This window comes from Ascaphus truei, chromosome 1, assembly GCF_040206685.1.
Source record: "Ascaphus truei isolate aAscTru1 chromosome 1, aAscTru1.hap1, whole genome shotgun sequence".
NCBI classification, from domain to species: domain Eukaryota; kingdom Metazoa; phylum Chordata; class Amphibia; order Anura; family Ascaphidae; genus Ascaphus; species Ascaphus truei.
The window spans coordinates 87,597,003-87,613,083 of NC_134483.1; the positions used below are offsets into that span (position 1 = coordinate 87,597,003).

At 45.0% G+C, this 16,081-nt stretch overlaps 1 protein-coding gene across 3 annotated transcripts in view; it reads left to right on the forward strand.

Moving 5' to 3' along the window:
- The window catches only part of LOC142489781 (testis-expressed protein 15-like), a 48,851-nt gene that overhangs the window by 13,246 nt on the left and 19,524 nt on the right, over window positions 1-16,081 (forward strand). For 2 of the 3 annotated variants that reach the window (XM_075591169.1, XM_075591187.1), the window contains exons 2-5: window positions 6,626-6,717; window positions 9,642-9,754; window positions 10,898-11,063; window positions 14,927-15,897. In XM_075591169.1, coding sequence (XP_075447284.1) covers window positions 15,808-15,897 — 90 coding nt within the window. In that variant the 5' untranslated portion in view covers window positions 6,626-6,717; window positions 9,642-9,754; window positions 10,898-11,063; window positions 14,927-15,807. The remainder of the gene's footprint in view (window positions 1-6,625; window positions 6,718-9,641; window positions 9,755-10,897; window positions 11,064-14,926; window positions 15,898-16,081) is intronic. The other variant, XM_075591178.1, reaches the window with a different exon arrangement.

Consider the following 16,081-nt stretch of genomic DNA (forward strand, 5'->3'; position numbering starts at 1 on the left):
TAGGCAGTAGATGAGGTCTGCCGCATCAGCTTCTGGGTTGTCGTCTCGGTAGTAGTGCACCATGTGGGACGCGGGGGGCCGTAAGCACTCGACGATGCGCTGTCTACGTACCGCGTCCGTGCAGGTCCATTCAGGTAGTACCTGTTCGGTATGATCCAGCCAGTCCTCTATCCCTACTTCCCCTTGGGGCATGGGTTTCTCCCCGGAGAAGGCCTTTAACTTCCTGTACTGGAGCGACTGGGTGGTATTGTGGATAACGGCAGCTAAGGCGGGCAAAGAGGTGTCTCCCGGTAAGCTATCCCCGACAGCGGGGTAAGCGTCCAATCTTGATAGGCTAAGTCGGTTGAGGCTAGCCCGCAGGCCGGACGGGGTAGAGGAGGAGCCTAAGCTCAGGGCTGCGGGCCAGTGAGGGTGCAGGCCACGGTCAGGGGAGTGGTCGGGGCCTCCCGTCGCGGCGCCAGCGGTGGGGGTATACTCTCTCCGGGGGGTGGAAGTGGCCAGGGGCGCAGGGGTGTCCGCCTGGACGATGGGACAGCGCACCCCCGGAGCCTCGGGCAGCAGCAGTATACGGGGCAAAGCCTCGGGGCATATATCTTGTTCAGTGGCATACAAGATCCGGCGCCAGGTCTGGTCGCGGTCATAAAAATGGTCTTGTACTTGGGCATTGTCCAGGAGAGGAAGCTTTCGGACCTGTTCGGTCACTGTGCCTAACGAGATCATGGCGGGGACATGGCCCAGCGCGAAAATACGGTTCAAGGGAATCCCTCGCCGTTGGGCCCACTTGCGCACCTCGAGCGCCGAGGGCACCGACATGATGTGGGTTGGTTGCACAATAGAGACAAAAAAAAAATGTGGGGGCACCCCAGGTCTAAGCTCTCAGCAGCGCCTCCAAATGTAGCCCTTTTTGTGAACACCTGAACTAAGGGACTACGGTGCATAAACCTGTGGCTTCAGGAGCTCTGAGCCTCCGCATATTGGGAGCCTGGGGGTATACCTTTATCACTTGTGGTGCAGCGCCTCCACACACACACACACAACGTGGCTCGGCCACACCTTATTGGGATAGTGTCCTGTACATAAGCAGCTCTGCCACTCTCCTTAGGAGTATGTCTCATAACCAGTAAAGTATGGTACCATTTGCATTCTCTCAGGAAACCCAATTAGTTAGTGGGAGGCGGGATCAGCGCCTGGTGACCGGTGTAGGTGCACTTGTAGATAAGGATACCTTCCGGTCACTACGATGACCTTGACACTCCACAGGGGCCCTGGTGTTAATCCAGCCTTGCGCCGTCTCTCCCTTCTGCAGCACCGTCAGATGGGAAAATCCAAGATGGCGGCCGCAGCTCCGCAGCTCCGCATATGACCCTCACTAAAGGGGAACGTCCCTGACGACTATGGGCGTCCTTACAAATACAGCACCCTACGATGGCAGGGGAAAAGCTCCTGGGGCTGTGGGCATACCCTACCTAAGCAGACGGGTCACTGACCCTCTGCTCTCGCACACGAGGTTCCGCCAACCTCCTCCTTCACCTCCCTCGCTGCTCTGACCCACCGCCCACACGCATCCGGTTCCTGCATACACAGTCTCGCATCCCATTGGTCCTCAGCCTCAGCTGACCTTCTCACAGTCAGAGTTCATAGTTCAACCCCCTCCAAGTCTCTACTTAATATTACCCTTCGCGCGCTTCCCTCGCGCATGCGCAGCCCAACTGGTACGCAGTAACTTCGCTGGCAAACAGGGACAATATGGCGCTGCCTATGTAATTGACAGCGCGGAACCTTTAATATATATGCACATCCTTACACCTATATTACCTAAAGGTGGTGTTACTCCCATCCAGAGACAGAAATATAGGGCGGGAGATAAATACTCAGACAAACGGATGGGGGCGCAAAATAGAGAGGGAAGAAATCAATAAATGTTCTTAAAGCATAAGGTTTTTATAAAGGCCCAGCATGCAAATGGCTCGCCTACGCGTTTCATGTCACGTGGGACACTACGTCAGGGCAAAATGATGCTGCGAAGGTTATGACGCTGTAGACCCAGAGCTGCTTACACAAGTGCAGGGAAAACTTCAAGTGGACGCCGGTCTGGAACTTCCCCTCGGCACTTACCATCTGCGATCCGGAGGAGGGGGGTTCATGGACTACGGAGTTGCTGCTGTGGTTGATACCTGCCTGGTGTACTTGGATCATTAAGATCCCTTTTTATTGTAAGTCTTTGTGCTTTTTTATGCCTTTATAAAAACCTTATGCTTTAAGAACATTTATTGATTTCTTCCCCCTCTCTTTTGCGCCCCCATCCGTCTGTCTATGTTTGAGCCTTCTCTAGCCCCGCTGATCACGGGAGACGGGGAGCAGCATCAAGAGGGATCTGGGAGAAAAAACGTTGGACGGCCAGCGCGCATTTATCACTGTACCCCGGGAGATAAATACTTACATTATTTGAGGGAGCAGTGCTTCACTGGCCTAGGCCAGATTGCCCCATAGGCCCCAGTTAGACCAAGTGTGGTTTGTGGCTGCTACAGGGAAGGCCCATAGATAGGGACACTTCCCCAGTAGCTTACAGTGGTAGTGTACCGGTGGAGGATGCCACGCAGTGCACACGGCCTGTGGTCTGAGACCAGACCGCAGACTCCTTAAAGTGACATTCATAGGAACACACTACAGCTGGAGCTCCTCAGAGGCAGACGCCTACGGATGCCTACGGACAGGAGAGGATCCTGTAGACCGCGTTGTGGGATCACGTTGCGGCCTGCGGACCCACCATCTTCCATCTACCCTAGACTGGACGGAGACCAAGAAGGTATGTACATGTGCACCAACGGCCATACACACAGTGGGTAGCGCTACTCCACACAAACACTATTTGGGTGGGCCTGGACTTTGTCGGTTCCACCAGGGTGGCATTGTGGTGTGGGGTATACCTTGTGGGGCCGATATGGTATTGGGTTACGCTGTGCGTGCTGCTATAGTACTAAGTTTGTGTTGTCAGTAAAGATAAGTTGTTATACCACCGCGTGTATATTTATTCCTTTACTGTGTGGGTTCCTGGGAAGGGGTTATCCAGCTGCGCTAGGAGCCCTCCCAGGTGGAGGCGCTGTCACCAGATAGAACGCGACCACCCCAGGTCCCAGTGGTGGAGGATCAGGCCTCCTGTACGCCAGACAGGTATCCAGCACAGATAGTTCCCTTAGACACAGGGGAAGGGGGCTACAGGAAGTCAGGACGTAACCATTTTTGTTTTGTGATGTCACGTATGACGCTGGTTTTAAGTGCATTAATATTAATTGGTAATTGCTGTCTTCGGTTGAGACAACACAACATCTTCTACTTCACTCAATGTTTTCCACATCAGCAACAAAAAGAAAAGTTAGCAGCAAAAGAACAGTAGAAATAATCCTGCCCAAATTAATTTTCACTTATTTTAACTGTGAGTTTCACGGGTCTCCCATTAAATAATTGCTTGGTCATACTCAGCGACAATCTCCAGTTCAGGAGAAATTAAAGAGCAAAATTCAGAGAGTCTCGCTCAGAAAAAAACAATTAGCCATTGACAACCAGCTTGGATGACAATCAATATGGACATTTGTGGTATGTATTAGTAATTGGAATGGACGATGACATGTCCAGGGACGATGCGACTCTGGTGTCGGCTCATGCAACTTGTATATTTAACCAGCGCCAGAATAAGTAAAAACATTTGTTATATCTTAGCTAGGGTCTTTACCAAGGGCCTGTACTTTACTTTTTCTTCACTTTAATTCAAACATGTCACAATACTTCACTCAGTCATACTATTTACTATAAATGCTTTTTTCTGGAATATGGGTTCTTCTGAATGACCCACTTTGCTTCAATAGGGGCTCGTGGTACATTGCAAAGTAATGCACTGCAAGATACTCTGGCAGGACACTGCTTATCTAAGGAAAAAAGAAGACTGCATTCCAGTGGTCATGGCAAAAAAATGTTTTAGTTGTGTGTAGCCATGCATAACAATGTCTACAGTCATCTCTCCTGCTGGCAGCAAAACCTGGTAAGTTACAGGAATGCCAGCAGTAATTATGGAGGTTTGCCCTCACACCCTGGTGAGGTGCCCTATGTATGGATGTGAGTGGCTACATGCTCTGAGTCCCTAGTTAGTGACATCAGAGATGTGCCTGCTTCCTGAGATATATAAGGCACTGCACCGCCTAAAGTTAGTGTGGTTGCTGCGGGTTGATGTTACAAGGTGAAGGTGAAGCAGCAAGTTCAAAGGTGCCCACTAGTGCAGTAACTAGTGGCACCATTCGATATCCAGCCAAAGAAGGCCAACTGTGTCCAGGGACCTGGCACAGGGGTGATTTCCCTGCGGGGAGAGGGAATCCCACTCCATTGGGAGGGCGTACCTTTTAAAGGGGATCACGGAGCAATGTGCGGCTGAGGCAATGACTGTGAGGGGCAGCTGGCCCTTATCACCACGCACAATAAATATGGCTTGTTCAACGAGAACCCCATGGTGTGAGTCTGCAATTACTCTCCAGGGGCCCTCACCACCAAGAAGGAGTTCCTCATCAGGACCATCTACCTGCATACGCATAGATCCTGATGAGGTGGAGGCGCTGCACGTGATGTAAGTAGGACTCATACACACTAACTCAGATACCTGTTTGGCTTAACATCCCCGAATACCATCATGCGGGAGACTCAGGAGTCCTGTTGCCTACAGGTGCACCACCAGACACAAACATGTAATGAGGGCTGGATAGACTACAGGGTCCAATGTGAGATTGGGTGGGTCAGACCAGATGGAACAAGCGTTACATGTGCAAAAGGCTCAACATTTCGGTCCTATTGTGGACCTTTGTGGGCTAAAACATTATTTTCCAAGATCACCGGCGTGCCGTCTTCCTCCTTCCCTGGATCTGCTATACACCAACTCGCTAGGGCTTTCTGGCAGCTCTTCACCGTAATGGTGAGTGCTCCTATCTTCTCTTTTAATCAGGAAACTGCTCATGTCGGTCCCACAGCACACTTCTCTCTGTTAATATGAAATTATTTGTAGAATTTTTCAATTAAAAAGTTTTGGAATCATCTGAAACAAAACACAGCTACGCAAAGGCCCCACGCAGTATATTGCTTTAAAATAACTGGGTTCATGGAACCATTTACAAATGTGATGCGGAAGTGTTTCATACATAGCATCCCGGAATGCAATGAGGGCAACATGTTGCTAGCCCAATTAAATTATTATGACACCTTTACTGCTTACAATGTGGTTTGCATTCTGCTTCTCTCCCCTTCATCTTCTATAAAACGTTCCCTTACATTGGCCCTCAATAAGTAAATTATACATCCACAGTCATAGCACAAAGGGCAAATCTCTCATCTAAAGTTACTACCTTTCTAGTCTCTAGACCAGAGGTGGGCAACCTATTTTTCAGCGTAGCCACAGGTGTGGCGAATGAGAAGTGAAAATCGCCACACCATGCCAAAATTGAGAAATTAGGTAGCCCAATCGAACATTTAAAACAACACACACTGTTTGTCTGCTCCTCACCTCAGCACTATCACCTGCTGCTGCGTCACTCACCTCAGCACTATCACCTGCTGCTGCGTCACTCACCTCAGCACTATCACCTGCTGCTGCTTCACTCACCTCGGCACTATCACCTGCTGCTGCTTCACTCATCTCAGCACCCAACACCTGCTGCTGGTTCACTTTGTTGACTCATTCAGAAAGCGGAAACCAGCACACGCCATCAGGAAAAAGTTTATTTTACTGTGGGAGTCGTCAAACTCAAATTCGCCCACACTTTTATGGCCAATTCACCACTTGTGGCGATTGGCGACAGGGTTGCCCACTTCGACTCTAGACAGTGATGTCCATATTTCACCATAACAATATATGTGAGGTCAAAGCTTTTCTGACGGCAAAATAATGGAAGCAGTGGCTTTCTGTTCACTAGACATGTTTTACCTAAACCTTTTTTTTGCCTATTTTTTTTTTGCTTAGCTGGAATGTTTTTTTTTACATTCATGTAAGATTATTTTAATGCGTCAATCACACATAACTAAAACCCTTTTCTTACAGGGTGGCAAACAGAGGGTTCCCTAAGAACTACAACGCATTCATTCCATCCCTGGGGACCCATTAGTTCCCGAAACACCAGCGACGGTCCTTGTGATTCCTCACTGGAATTTAAATGGCTGTCCAATAGGAAGACACAACCGATGACGTTGGCCAGCAGGACCTGCAAAATGTGACCACCTTTTTGTTCTCCTGGAGAAACATTTTATCTTAGCGGCAGGGGGGAGATGCCCAGAGCTGAAAATAGCATGGTTCAGATCAGACGCGCCCGCCGGTTTCCATGCAGATTGGCTGCTCTCATTATGCATACACATAGCATGAGTATATTTTCTGTATCCCCTTACCAGTTTTCCATCATGTTAAAACAATAATACAGCATCAATTAGGTTCAACCTGAACCTCAAGTTACTAACATGTATTAAAAAAAAAACCAGTTTATTTTACGATATATGTGCTAATGTCATGTTAATAAATGACTTAACAATTATTTAGGATGTTTTGTTTATAATTTATTCTGTTAATAACAACCCGTATTGTTTGTTTTTGCTCAATTAGCAAATGCAGAAGCTTGTGAGAGCTTATGATTCGAAAATGGACTTTACAACTCAAGAAACTGAAGACTCGTCGCACTGTCAGACCCCATATTGGTACTGCATTCTTATGTTTGGTTATCCACTGGTCCTTATTTAAAATGTGATTTGTGTTTAGGGCTTCCCATGGATCTGGTTAAAAACCAGTTTGACTCCGTCCAGAACCAAAGGGGGATGACAGAGTTTTGGGCTCTAGTCCCGTGTGACTCATACCTCACCACCCTCTGTTTGTTTGAAAAGGGGCAAAACTGTGGGTTATTATCACTAAACAGTGCAACAATACATTTTGCCTGATACTACTAACAAATTGCCATATTTCTCATTGGTATCCAATGGTGACCTTGGACAAGTCACTCGATCTCCCTGTGTCTAAAGGACTAAATCAGATGTTTTTCTGTAGTAGGGTTATTATGCCTGTAAAGTGTAATGTGTATTAGTGTAAATTAGTGTGGGGGGGGGGGGGGAAGAAACATTATAGATGAAGGGGAAGGATTAGCTGGGCCTAGCACACACTGAAAGCACACACTAATACGCATAAGGATAAACTCACCCTCCCTGTCCTTCTCTACCTTAGGCCATATTATTTTCATTGGGGAGTGACAGGACATGAGCAACACACAACATCTGTCATTGTAGATTCATGGTAATAGTGCATAGTGTACCATGTTTTAGTATATTTATAGGCGTAGGGAGAATGGAATCAGAGCTGTCGGGGTCACACACATATATTTTATATATATACTAGCTGATATACCCGGATTTAATTTACCAGCCCCCCTCTCTCTCCGCTCCCCCCCCTCTATCTCCGCTCCCCCCTCTATCTCCGCTCCCCCCTCTCTCTCTCACCCCATTCACCTCTCTCTCTCCCCCCCTCTCAGCACAGTGTGTGAGTGAGGCGGGATGGTACTTGGCGGTCCGCGGTGAGAGGAGGCTGGGAGGGTGAGGGCGTGCATAGCCCTGCTTCTGACATCACCACACCCCGCAGGCAAATCAGAGCGTGAGCCGCCGCCGCCGCCAACCAATATATTTTTATATGTAATACATTATTGTATTATTTTTATTATTGTCATTTTATTAAAATTGTGTAATATTACGTTGATATATTTCTGGCACCCCTAATTTAACAAAGTGATTGTGTATATAATAATTGGATAAGTGTAAATTATTAATACCCAAATGAATAAACTATAGAGATCAAAGTGCATATAAGGGTGCACAAGGTGAATACGGATATGTGATAATATGTAAGAGATTGATTGATTAAAAAGACGCGACGAGGAGAAACAGTTCAGGGATTAACTCGTGCGGTATCTCTTAGATTCGTATGCTACTCTTTGATAACAGACAGATCTGTCTGTGATAGAATACAGAAAAAAGCAACACAAGAGCGCCCAGAATCTACATTCAAAATACACACATTTTACTGTTATACAGATACATCGAAACAAGTAGAAACACATTAAAAACACACACAAAAAATCAACACTTGTTGCCACAAATGTCTCAAATCGTGTAGAGTGTAGAAAGAGCTACAAAGGACATCCAATGTGAGTCAATATTGCACAAATAGCAAATACTGTACCATGTCCATGGGCAAATCCACTAACAGATGTAAAGATGTGGATATTTAGTGAAGGTTTGCATACCTTGTGAATCAAGGCTCAGATGGATTGAGGGAACAGTCAAATAATAATACCTGAACAGGGATCAGTTGTTCTTATATTGAAATGGCAAAGATAGTCACTCTATTCCTTCTTAGAGCCAATAAGTGAAGTACTGAATAGGGTACCTGTGGGGGCGCTTTTCTGGTGTCCGCAGCTGCATTTGAGGCGCCAAATTTGAAATAGATATGTGTAGGCAGATTACTCCGCAATAACTGCCGGTAAAGCCTATTCAGCGAACGCAATCATCTGGACCTCCAAATGGCAAATGATAGGTGTATCTCAGCAGTAAAGTTCTCCTCCATGGGTATTATATGAGTGCAGTTTTTAGTACTGGTTAGACACAGATCCCGTTCTGTTCCAAGGAAGCTAGCCACTTCCATTCATCCATCCACTGGAGATACAAGACTGGTCGCGTTTCAGAGCTGTGAGAGATTCACAGACACCAGATTTCCAGGGACCACAGGTTTGCATGAACACAAGATAGATGCGTTCAGCTTGCTGGCAGTCACTGGGGCAAGTTGCAGGAAATAGTAACCTGCTGCAGATAGGTGCAACACGCCCTACTCGTTTCATAGCTCTGGGCTACTTTGTCAGTGATGGCTTGCCCTGAGACTGTCAGGCCATTTTTATAAGAGCCCTCTTAAAGCCCTCTTAAAGGGGTGTTTTCTGTAATCGCACATTATCAGAATCAAGTGCAATTAGCAAGCAAATGGATTGTTGCGAGTATAGACTGAACAGATAACACAAGTGAAAAAAGTGGCAGGTACATATACAGTACAGTAGATAATCTCCCCAACCTGGAGAGGATTGCTGCTCTAAGAGCAGTACAATTGTGGAATTTACTCTCCATGGAGATTGTGATGGCAGATCTTTTTATACAGATATATGCCGAATAAATTAGGAAGGATTTTTTTCACCTTATGAGACATACTGTAATTGACAAATATTTCACTGGGATGTTTGTGTGTGATCCTCTGGAACAATATAAGTATAACTATAGGAGGAGTATCTCACCTAATTTTAATTTAACAAAGGATTAACTTGATGGACATATGTAATTTTGTAACCTAATTAATGCGACAGTGTAACATATGCTATAATAGTTTTGTTACTAAAATGGCAAATTAAAAAGAAAATATTCTAGAATTGAAAACCGAGACAATTTGCTTGTAAATCCTTTATACATACAGTAACAGACACTACCTGTGCTTTGAAGTATTTTAATTGCAATACTTATGCTGCATGAAGATGTATTACTTTTTAATAAAGAGTAAATGCTTCTACAATTCCTGTACACTGCTCACATTCCTGTTTCAGGGCAAACAACACAATGGAACACAGGGTGAGATCTCATTCTGCATGGAACCGTGTGGTCTCCAACCCACTGAAGAACTTTACTATTCCTAAAATTAGAAGAGCGGCTGATAGAGGTTCGTATTAAGGCCGTGATATTTATTATTCCACCTTCAACATTCTTCTGAATAAAACAAATATATAGAATACCTGACAGATCATTAAAAAGGCTTTGTGTTGGGATATATTGTAATATTCTGCACCAACATTGTCATTCACTCCTATAGAAACTCTTCATCTGTATATAATGTAGCTTACGGGAGGTAAACTTGTAGCATCCATTGTCTCAGCTCTAAAGGTGGCACTCTTGTCAAGATCAAAAATATGGTTCTATTGGAACTACTCAAACTGTAATAATACAGTATTTTGTATTTGTGGGTGGATCATTGTGACAGACTCGATCGCAAATGTAATACTATATATATATATATATATATATATATATATATATATATAGACGTGTGGTAACTAGGGGATCCTGATGACCAAAGAAGACAGCACACTGCAAGGTAGATAACAAAAAAAGTGTATTGTGGAACACAAGGCCGCCAACGTTTCGGTCCTCACAACGGGACCTTCCTCAGGGCACTGCCCTGAGGAAGGTCCCGTTGTGAGGACCGAAACGTTGGCGGCCTTGTGTTCCACAATACACTTTTTTTGTTATCTACCTTGCAGTGTGCTGTCTTCTTTGGTCATCAGGATCCCCTGGTTACCACACGTCTATATGCTACGTATGGGACAAGCATCTGCCTTCTGAACTTGACCGTGAGTGCAAATCTCCATACCATGACTATATATATATATATATATATACACACACATACATTGCGGATTAGTAAAGAGTTCATGGGTTCTTCTTATTGTGATTACAATTGAAGAAATAGGAGATAGGAGATTTAAAGACATCTACAGTTACATTTTTGTGAACACTTCAGACCCTTTGGACAATTATGAATATGGGAACATTATATTGACAGTGAACGGTAAACCTAGTGAACTGCATTATGTTTTTTTGGCAGAGAGTTCAGTTCTGTCTTTTTACTCTCTGATAACTAGATGTATTAATTGTATTCAGCGGTGTCTTGCCTACCGTTATGTAAAATTAGTAACAAAGCTGAATAAATGGTTCTAATAAGGACATATTATTTGCATAGCAAATTGTACTCTCTATTATGATATTGTGTGTCTGATAAGAACTTTGAACTTGTGTTTGTTTGCAGCGTATCTTGCTAGTTGCCTGACAGATTCGCGGGAATACCACGATATTCAAATTGCTCTAAGTGAAGCAAGGCTGAATATTGGCTGTGATCTGCGGGCATCATGGCAATTTGGTGAGACAAAGCTCATCATCAATGACGATTTAGAAAAGAAGTTTGTGGCTAAGAGGTAACAAATGTTATAGAATATAAAATGTTCACGTTAAAGGAACAGTTCCCCCCAGACTCACTTTTTACTGGTTCGGGAAGTAGTGGGTCTCCCGAGCTGAACCATGTTAATTTCAGCTCTGGGAAACCCCTACATCTTGAGATACTTACCGGGGGAATGGCCCATTGCTCCCCTTATCTTTATTGGATATCTGATATGGGTAGGGAGGGTTAAGGGTAAAGAAAACTCTTAATTGTCAATCCCTTCCCCATTCAGAGGCCACTAAGAAATTCAATTTGTAAGTAATGACCCCAAAAACTATATATTTCATATTAGCATGTATATTATATATATTTGTTTAAGGAAGCCAATTAGATTGTTAAGCCCTTTTTCCATAAAGTGCGAATGCACCAATCCGACATCAGTGGTGGTTTCTGGGCGATCACGCTGGAGCTACCTCCCACTTCCTAGGATAAGGGCCTTAAAGCAGCAAAGCACCTTGCACTAGATCTTCATTTCTTTGTTGTTGTTCTAGAATTGAAGCAGGGGGTCTCCAGAACCAAAAAAGACGGTGTAACACAGCGCTAAAAATACATTACAAATATGTGCTAAATGAAATAATTAGTGCAAATTATGTAAACAACTGGCAGCCAGGTGAAAACTGACCGTACAATCAGTAAAGACCATAGAAAAAAAGAGAAAAACCGGCGCCAGAAAAATGAATGTCAATCAATTCCAAACCATAAATTGAGATGTCCACATAAAGGTCCTTAGATGAACAGAAGGAATAGGTCGACGACTCTCATCACAGACCGTGCAATATGTAAAAGAAAAGAAAACAGATTATAGTGCAGTATGCCAAATACTGTTGACTTAAAACAGGATCAACTAACAACACATAACAGAAAACACAGACAACACAACAACACTAGCAAGGCTAAAATATATTATTAAAAAGCTATTTATTGACACAACTAATGCTAAGTTCCGGAGGATCAGTATCCAGAGGGCTAAAAATGAAACCCTACTCACAAGACCCTAAATGGGTAAAGGCAGTTCACACTGAAATTGCAAGTGTAATCCTCCAAAGATGGCGACCGGAGCTCCCTCGCGGGCGTCCCTACGTGATAGGGGTGGAAGGTGAATCACTCGAACTGCAAGGCTTTCCGGCGGATGTGACGTCTCGCCCCTCAATGCTCCTACTGCAACGCGATGTGGTTCTCCCAATGCGAGTGTTCCTCTCTCGCTACACTGCCCCCACGGCTTCACCAGCTACTCTCCAATGTCCTCCAAGAACAAGACAAGCTCTAAAATACACGAAAACCTCCCGACGCGTTTCGTGCGCATGCGCGCACTTCTTCAAGCGATTTCAGTGTGAACTGCCTTTACCCATTTAGGGTCTTGTGAGTAGGGTTTAATTTTTAGCCCTCTGGATACTGATCCTCCGGAACTTAGCATTAGTTGTGTCAATAAATAGCTTTTTAATAATATATTTTAGCCTTGCTAGTGTTGTTGTGTTGTCTGTCTTGTCTGTTATGTGTTGTTAGTTGATCCTGTTTTAAGTCAACAGTATTTGGCATACTGCACTATAATCTGTTTTCTTTTCTTTTACATATTGCACGGTCTGTGATGAGAGTCGTCGACCTATTCCTTCTGTTCATCTAAGGACCTTTATGTGGACATCTCAATTTATGGTTTGGAATTGATTGACATTCGTTTTTCTGGCGCCGGTTTTTCTCTTTTTTTCAGGGGGTCTCCAGAGCTGAAATGTACTCGGTTCAGCTCCGATGACCACAGTGAAAACAGAGGAAAAAACAGCACAAGCGACATCACTTAAATCCAGGAAAGGGTTTCACAACTGAAAAATAAATTAATTCATACAACCAAATGAGAGATGCTGCTCCACTGAAAAAGACTTCCCAGGATGTCTCAAACAAAACTTCCAAACTAAAACAGGGGCGCAATAACTCCAAGGGTATGTGAAAAAAATGAGAAAAAACACAAAATAGTGCAATATTGTAAGGAAAAGACAATGTACGACCAAAAGAACAATCTGATACACTCACAAGTGTAGCAGGAAATCAGGCAGTGGATGTAAAGATGAATTTCTTTGATGGGGGGTAGAATATGTTGCTGGTCAGGTGAGATATCCTCTATCTCAGCTCAGAGAGAGAGAACTTTACTGAAGCTAGTTAAAAAGGATTAGTGACACTCACTGACATCTGAGTAAAAATGCATGAGGGGTAACAGATTTTGGAGGGTCGTGGATGTCTCAGACTATCCCTTGATGCTCCTGATGTTCTCATGGCACCGCCGTCAGGTTTGCGCAGACTTTTGCGAATCAGGGAGGACTTCACTTCCCGTCGTCCTTCCCAGATCTGTTTCTCTATCATTCCGAGCTTAGATAGAGGATATCGCACCTGGCCAGCAACATCTGCAACCCACCATCAGAGAAATCCATTTATATCCACTGCCTGATTAACTGCTGCACTTGTGAGTGTATCAGATTGTTCTTTTGGTCATACCTCGTTTTGCCTCGTATTGCACTATTTTGTGTTTTTCTCTTATACCCTCTAAGTCAGGCCTGCACAACTCGTAACGTGAGAAGGGCCGAACTGTTCTAAGGAAAAAAAAATTGGGCCGCACGGTTAAAATCATCATCATCATCTCTCCTCCAGCACCTCATCATCATCATACTCATATCTCCCCCAAAACCCCTCACTATCAACCTTTGTGATACTCCCTATCTATCTCTCGTACCCCCGTCTCTCCCCCTAACCCACACACATAATACTCCCGCTCCACATCAAACACAATACCCCCCTGCACACCACACACATCCCACATCCCACCCCCCCTGCACCTCACATCCCTCTCCCCCCTGCACCTCACATCATTCTCCCCCTGAACCTCCCATCATTCTCCCCCCTGCACCTCACATTCTCCCCCCTGCACCTCCCATCACACTCCCCCTGCACCTCACATCATTCTCCCCCCTGCCCCTCCTATAATTCTCCCCCCCTGCACCTCCCATCACTTTCCCCCCTGCACCTCACATTAACCCCCCAGCACCTCACATCAACCCCCCTGCACCACACATCAAGCCCCCCAGCACCTCACATTAACCCCCCAGCACCTCACATCAAGCCCCCAGCACCTCACATCAACCACCCTCAAACCCTCTCCCCCCCCTTCCCTACCCTACCTTGGTTTGCGGTGGAGGAGGCGGCGGCAGAGCAGGCAGGAGTGCATGCACGCTCTAGCAAGCAGCAGGCAGGAAGTGCCTCAATGCTAGAGCGCGCTGCTACCCTGCGAGGGGGAGAGCGGGCTCGCGGGGGAGGGTGACAGCAGGCTCGCAGGGGAGGGTGAAAGCGGGCTCACGGGGGAGGGTGACAGCGGACTCGCGGGGGATGGTGACAGCGGGCTCGCGGGGGGGCACAGGAGAGTGGACTCGGGAGGGAGGGGGAGAGTAGAAAGCCGCCGCAGGCCGCACATTGAGTGCAGGCCTGCTCTAAGTTATTGTGCCCCTGTTTTGGTTTGGCAGCTCGGGAGACCCCCTGCTTCATTCCTAGGAGAAGAAGAAGATTAGTGCAAGGTGTTTTACTGCTTTAACCTCTTTACAAAAAGTTGTTTTTTGGCCATCTATGTGGAATTGCACCTTCAAAACATACTTTGCAATCGGTTTCTTGTAAGTCTCAAACTTTAGATTTGTGATACAGGTGGCCATTATAAAGAACTTCTACCTTGATGTCATGCTTTGGGGTTACTAAAATGTGGTAATATGTGCTATATATGGGTATTGTCAAAAACAAAAGCTAAGTGCGATAATAATTAAAAATGATTTATCTTTGCAACTTTTCTCTTTGATTATCATCTTCCGTTAGATCAGAAATGCGAAAAGAGGGAAGACCACTTCAGGAACACTTCTGCTTTCGAGTTCTTCCCAGAAGTGCCGTCATGAATATATACCTGCATGGTTTGCATGTGGATGGTGCTGCTCCAAAAGCTCTTGGAAACCCTACATGGGGAGTGTATGTCTTCAGGCACATTGATGTTGCGTTGCAGTTTGCTCAGCAGAAGGGCTCTAAATCAAACTACATTATGGTTTTTAAGGCAGGTGTCACACTAATGAGACTGCTTCTGATAGAGAACTGCATTTCATCAATATGTTGTACATAGGGCAGTGAGAGAGCAACAAGACTTTTGACCTACAGTACGTCAACCTCTTTACTGCCCATATGACGTTCCTCGATCATCACAAGGGACAGTGCTCCCAGGACCCCTTCTGACAGTCCGAGAACACCTTGAGGTTTTCTTATTTTGTGGTAAACACAATTGAAACGGGGGAGGGGGGCAACACTATTTCCGTTCAGGGAACTAGCTTCGACCTGTTGATCTCTACTTCAAGCGCTTACGTGGTTGTGATCCCAGAAGTCTAGTGGAGTTGTATTGCTGCCAGACATCTGGCACTGAAGGGGAAATGCAGTCACTCATTTACCCTCGGAAACATGACCAACAGTAACATGTTTTTAAATGAATAGAATTAGACGGAGAAGATACAAATAGGTTTTTTTTAACGTTTTTTTTTTAAAGCTTATGTTTAAATTGTAACATTTTACAAACTCGCGACTTCATTTATGGCTTTACAGGCATCCATATTATATTTTCATATTTAGTTATAGAATTCCCACATTCTTTTTATTAGGTTCTGTTTGGTAAAGTTAAACAAGTTCAGGCAATTCTGAGTTCAAAGAGGAAAGTAGCCATGGATCCCACCCCAAACTATGATTGTCACGTGTCAAAGAAAGCGCCGTCTCCAAAAGATTCCTGTGAGGAACAGACTATTCATTCCTTAGTAAGTACATTTTGTTACTCAAACACAGAACGTGCTGAAAAGCACCTCCATGTTGCCTAGGATCTCATTTACTAAAAGGTTTAAGATTAAATTAGTATTTTATAATGATAATCCTATTTCATCTATGGCAAATGTGGCACTCTGGTAGGGAAGGTGATACTACACTAACATAATTATGTTGTGT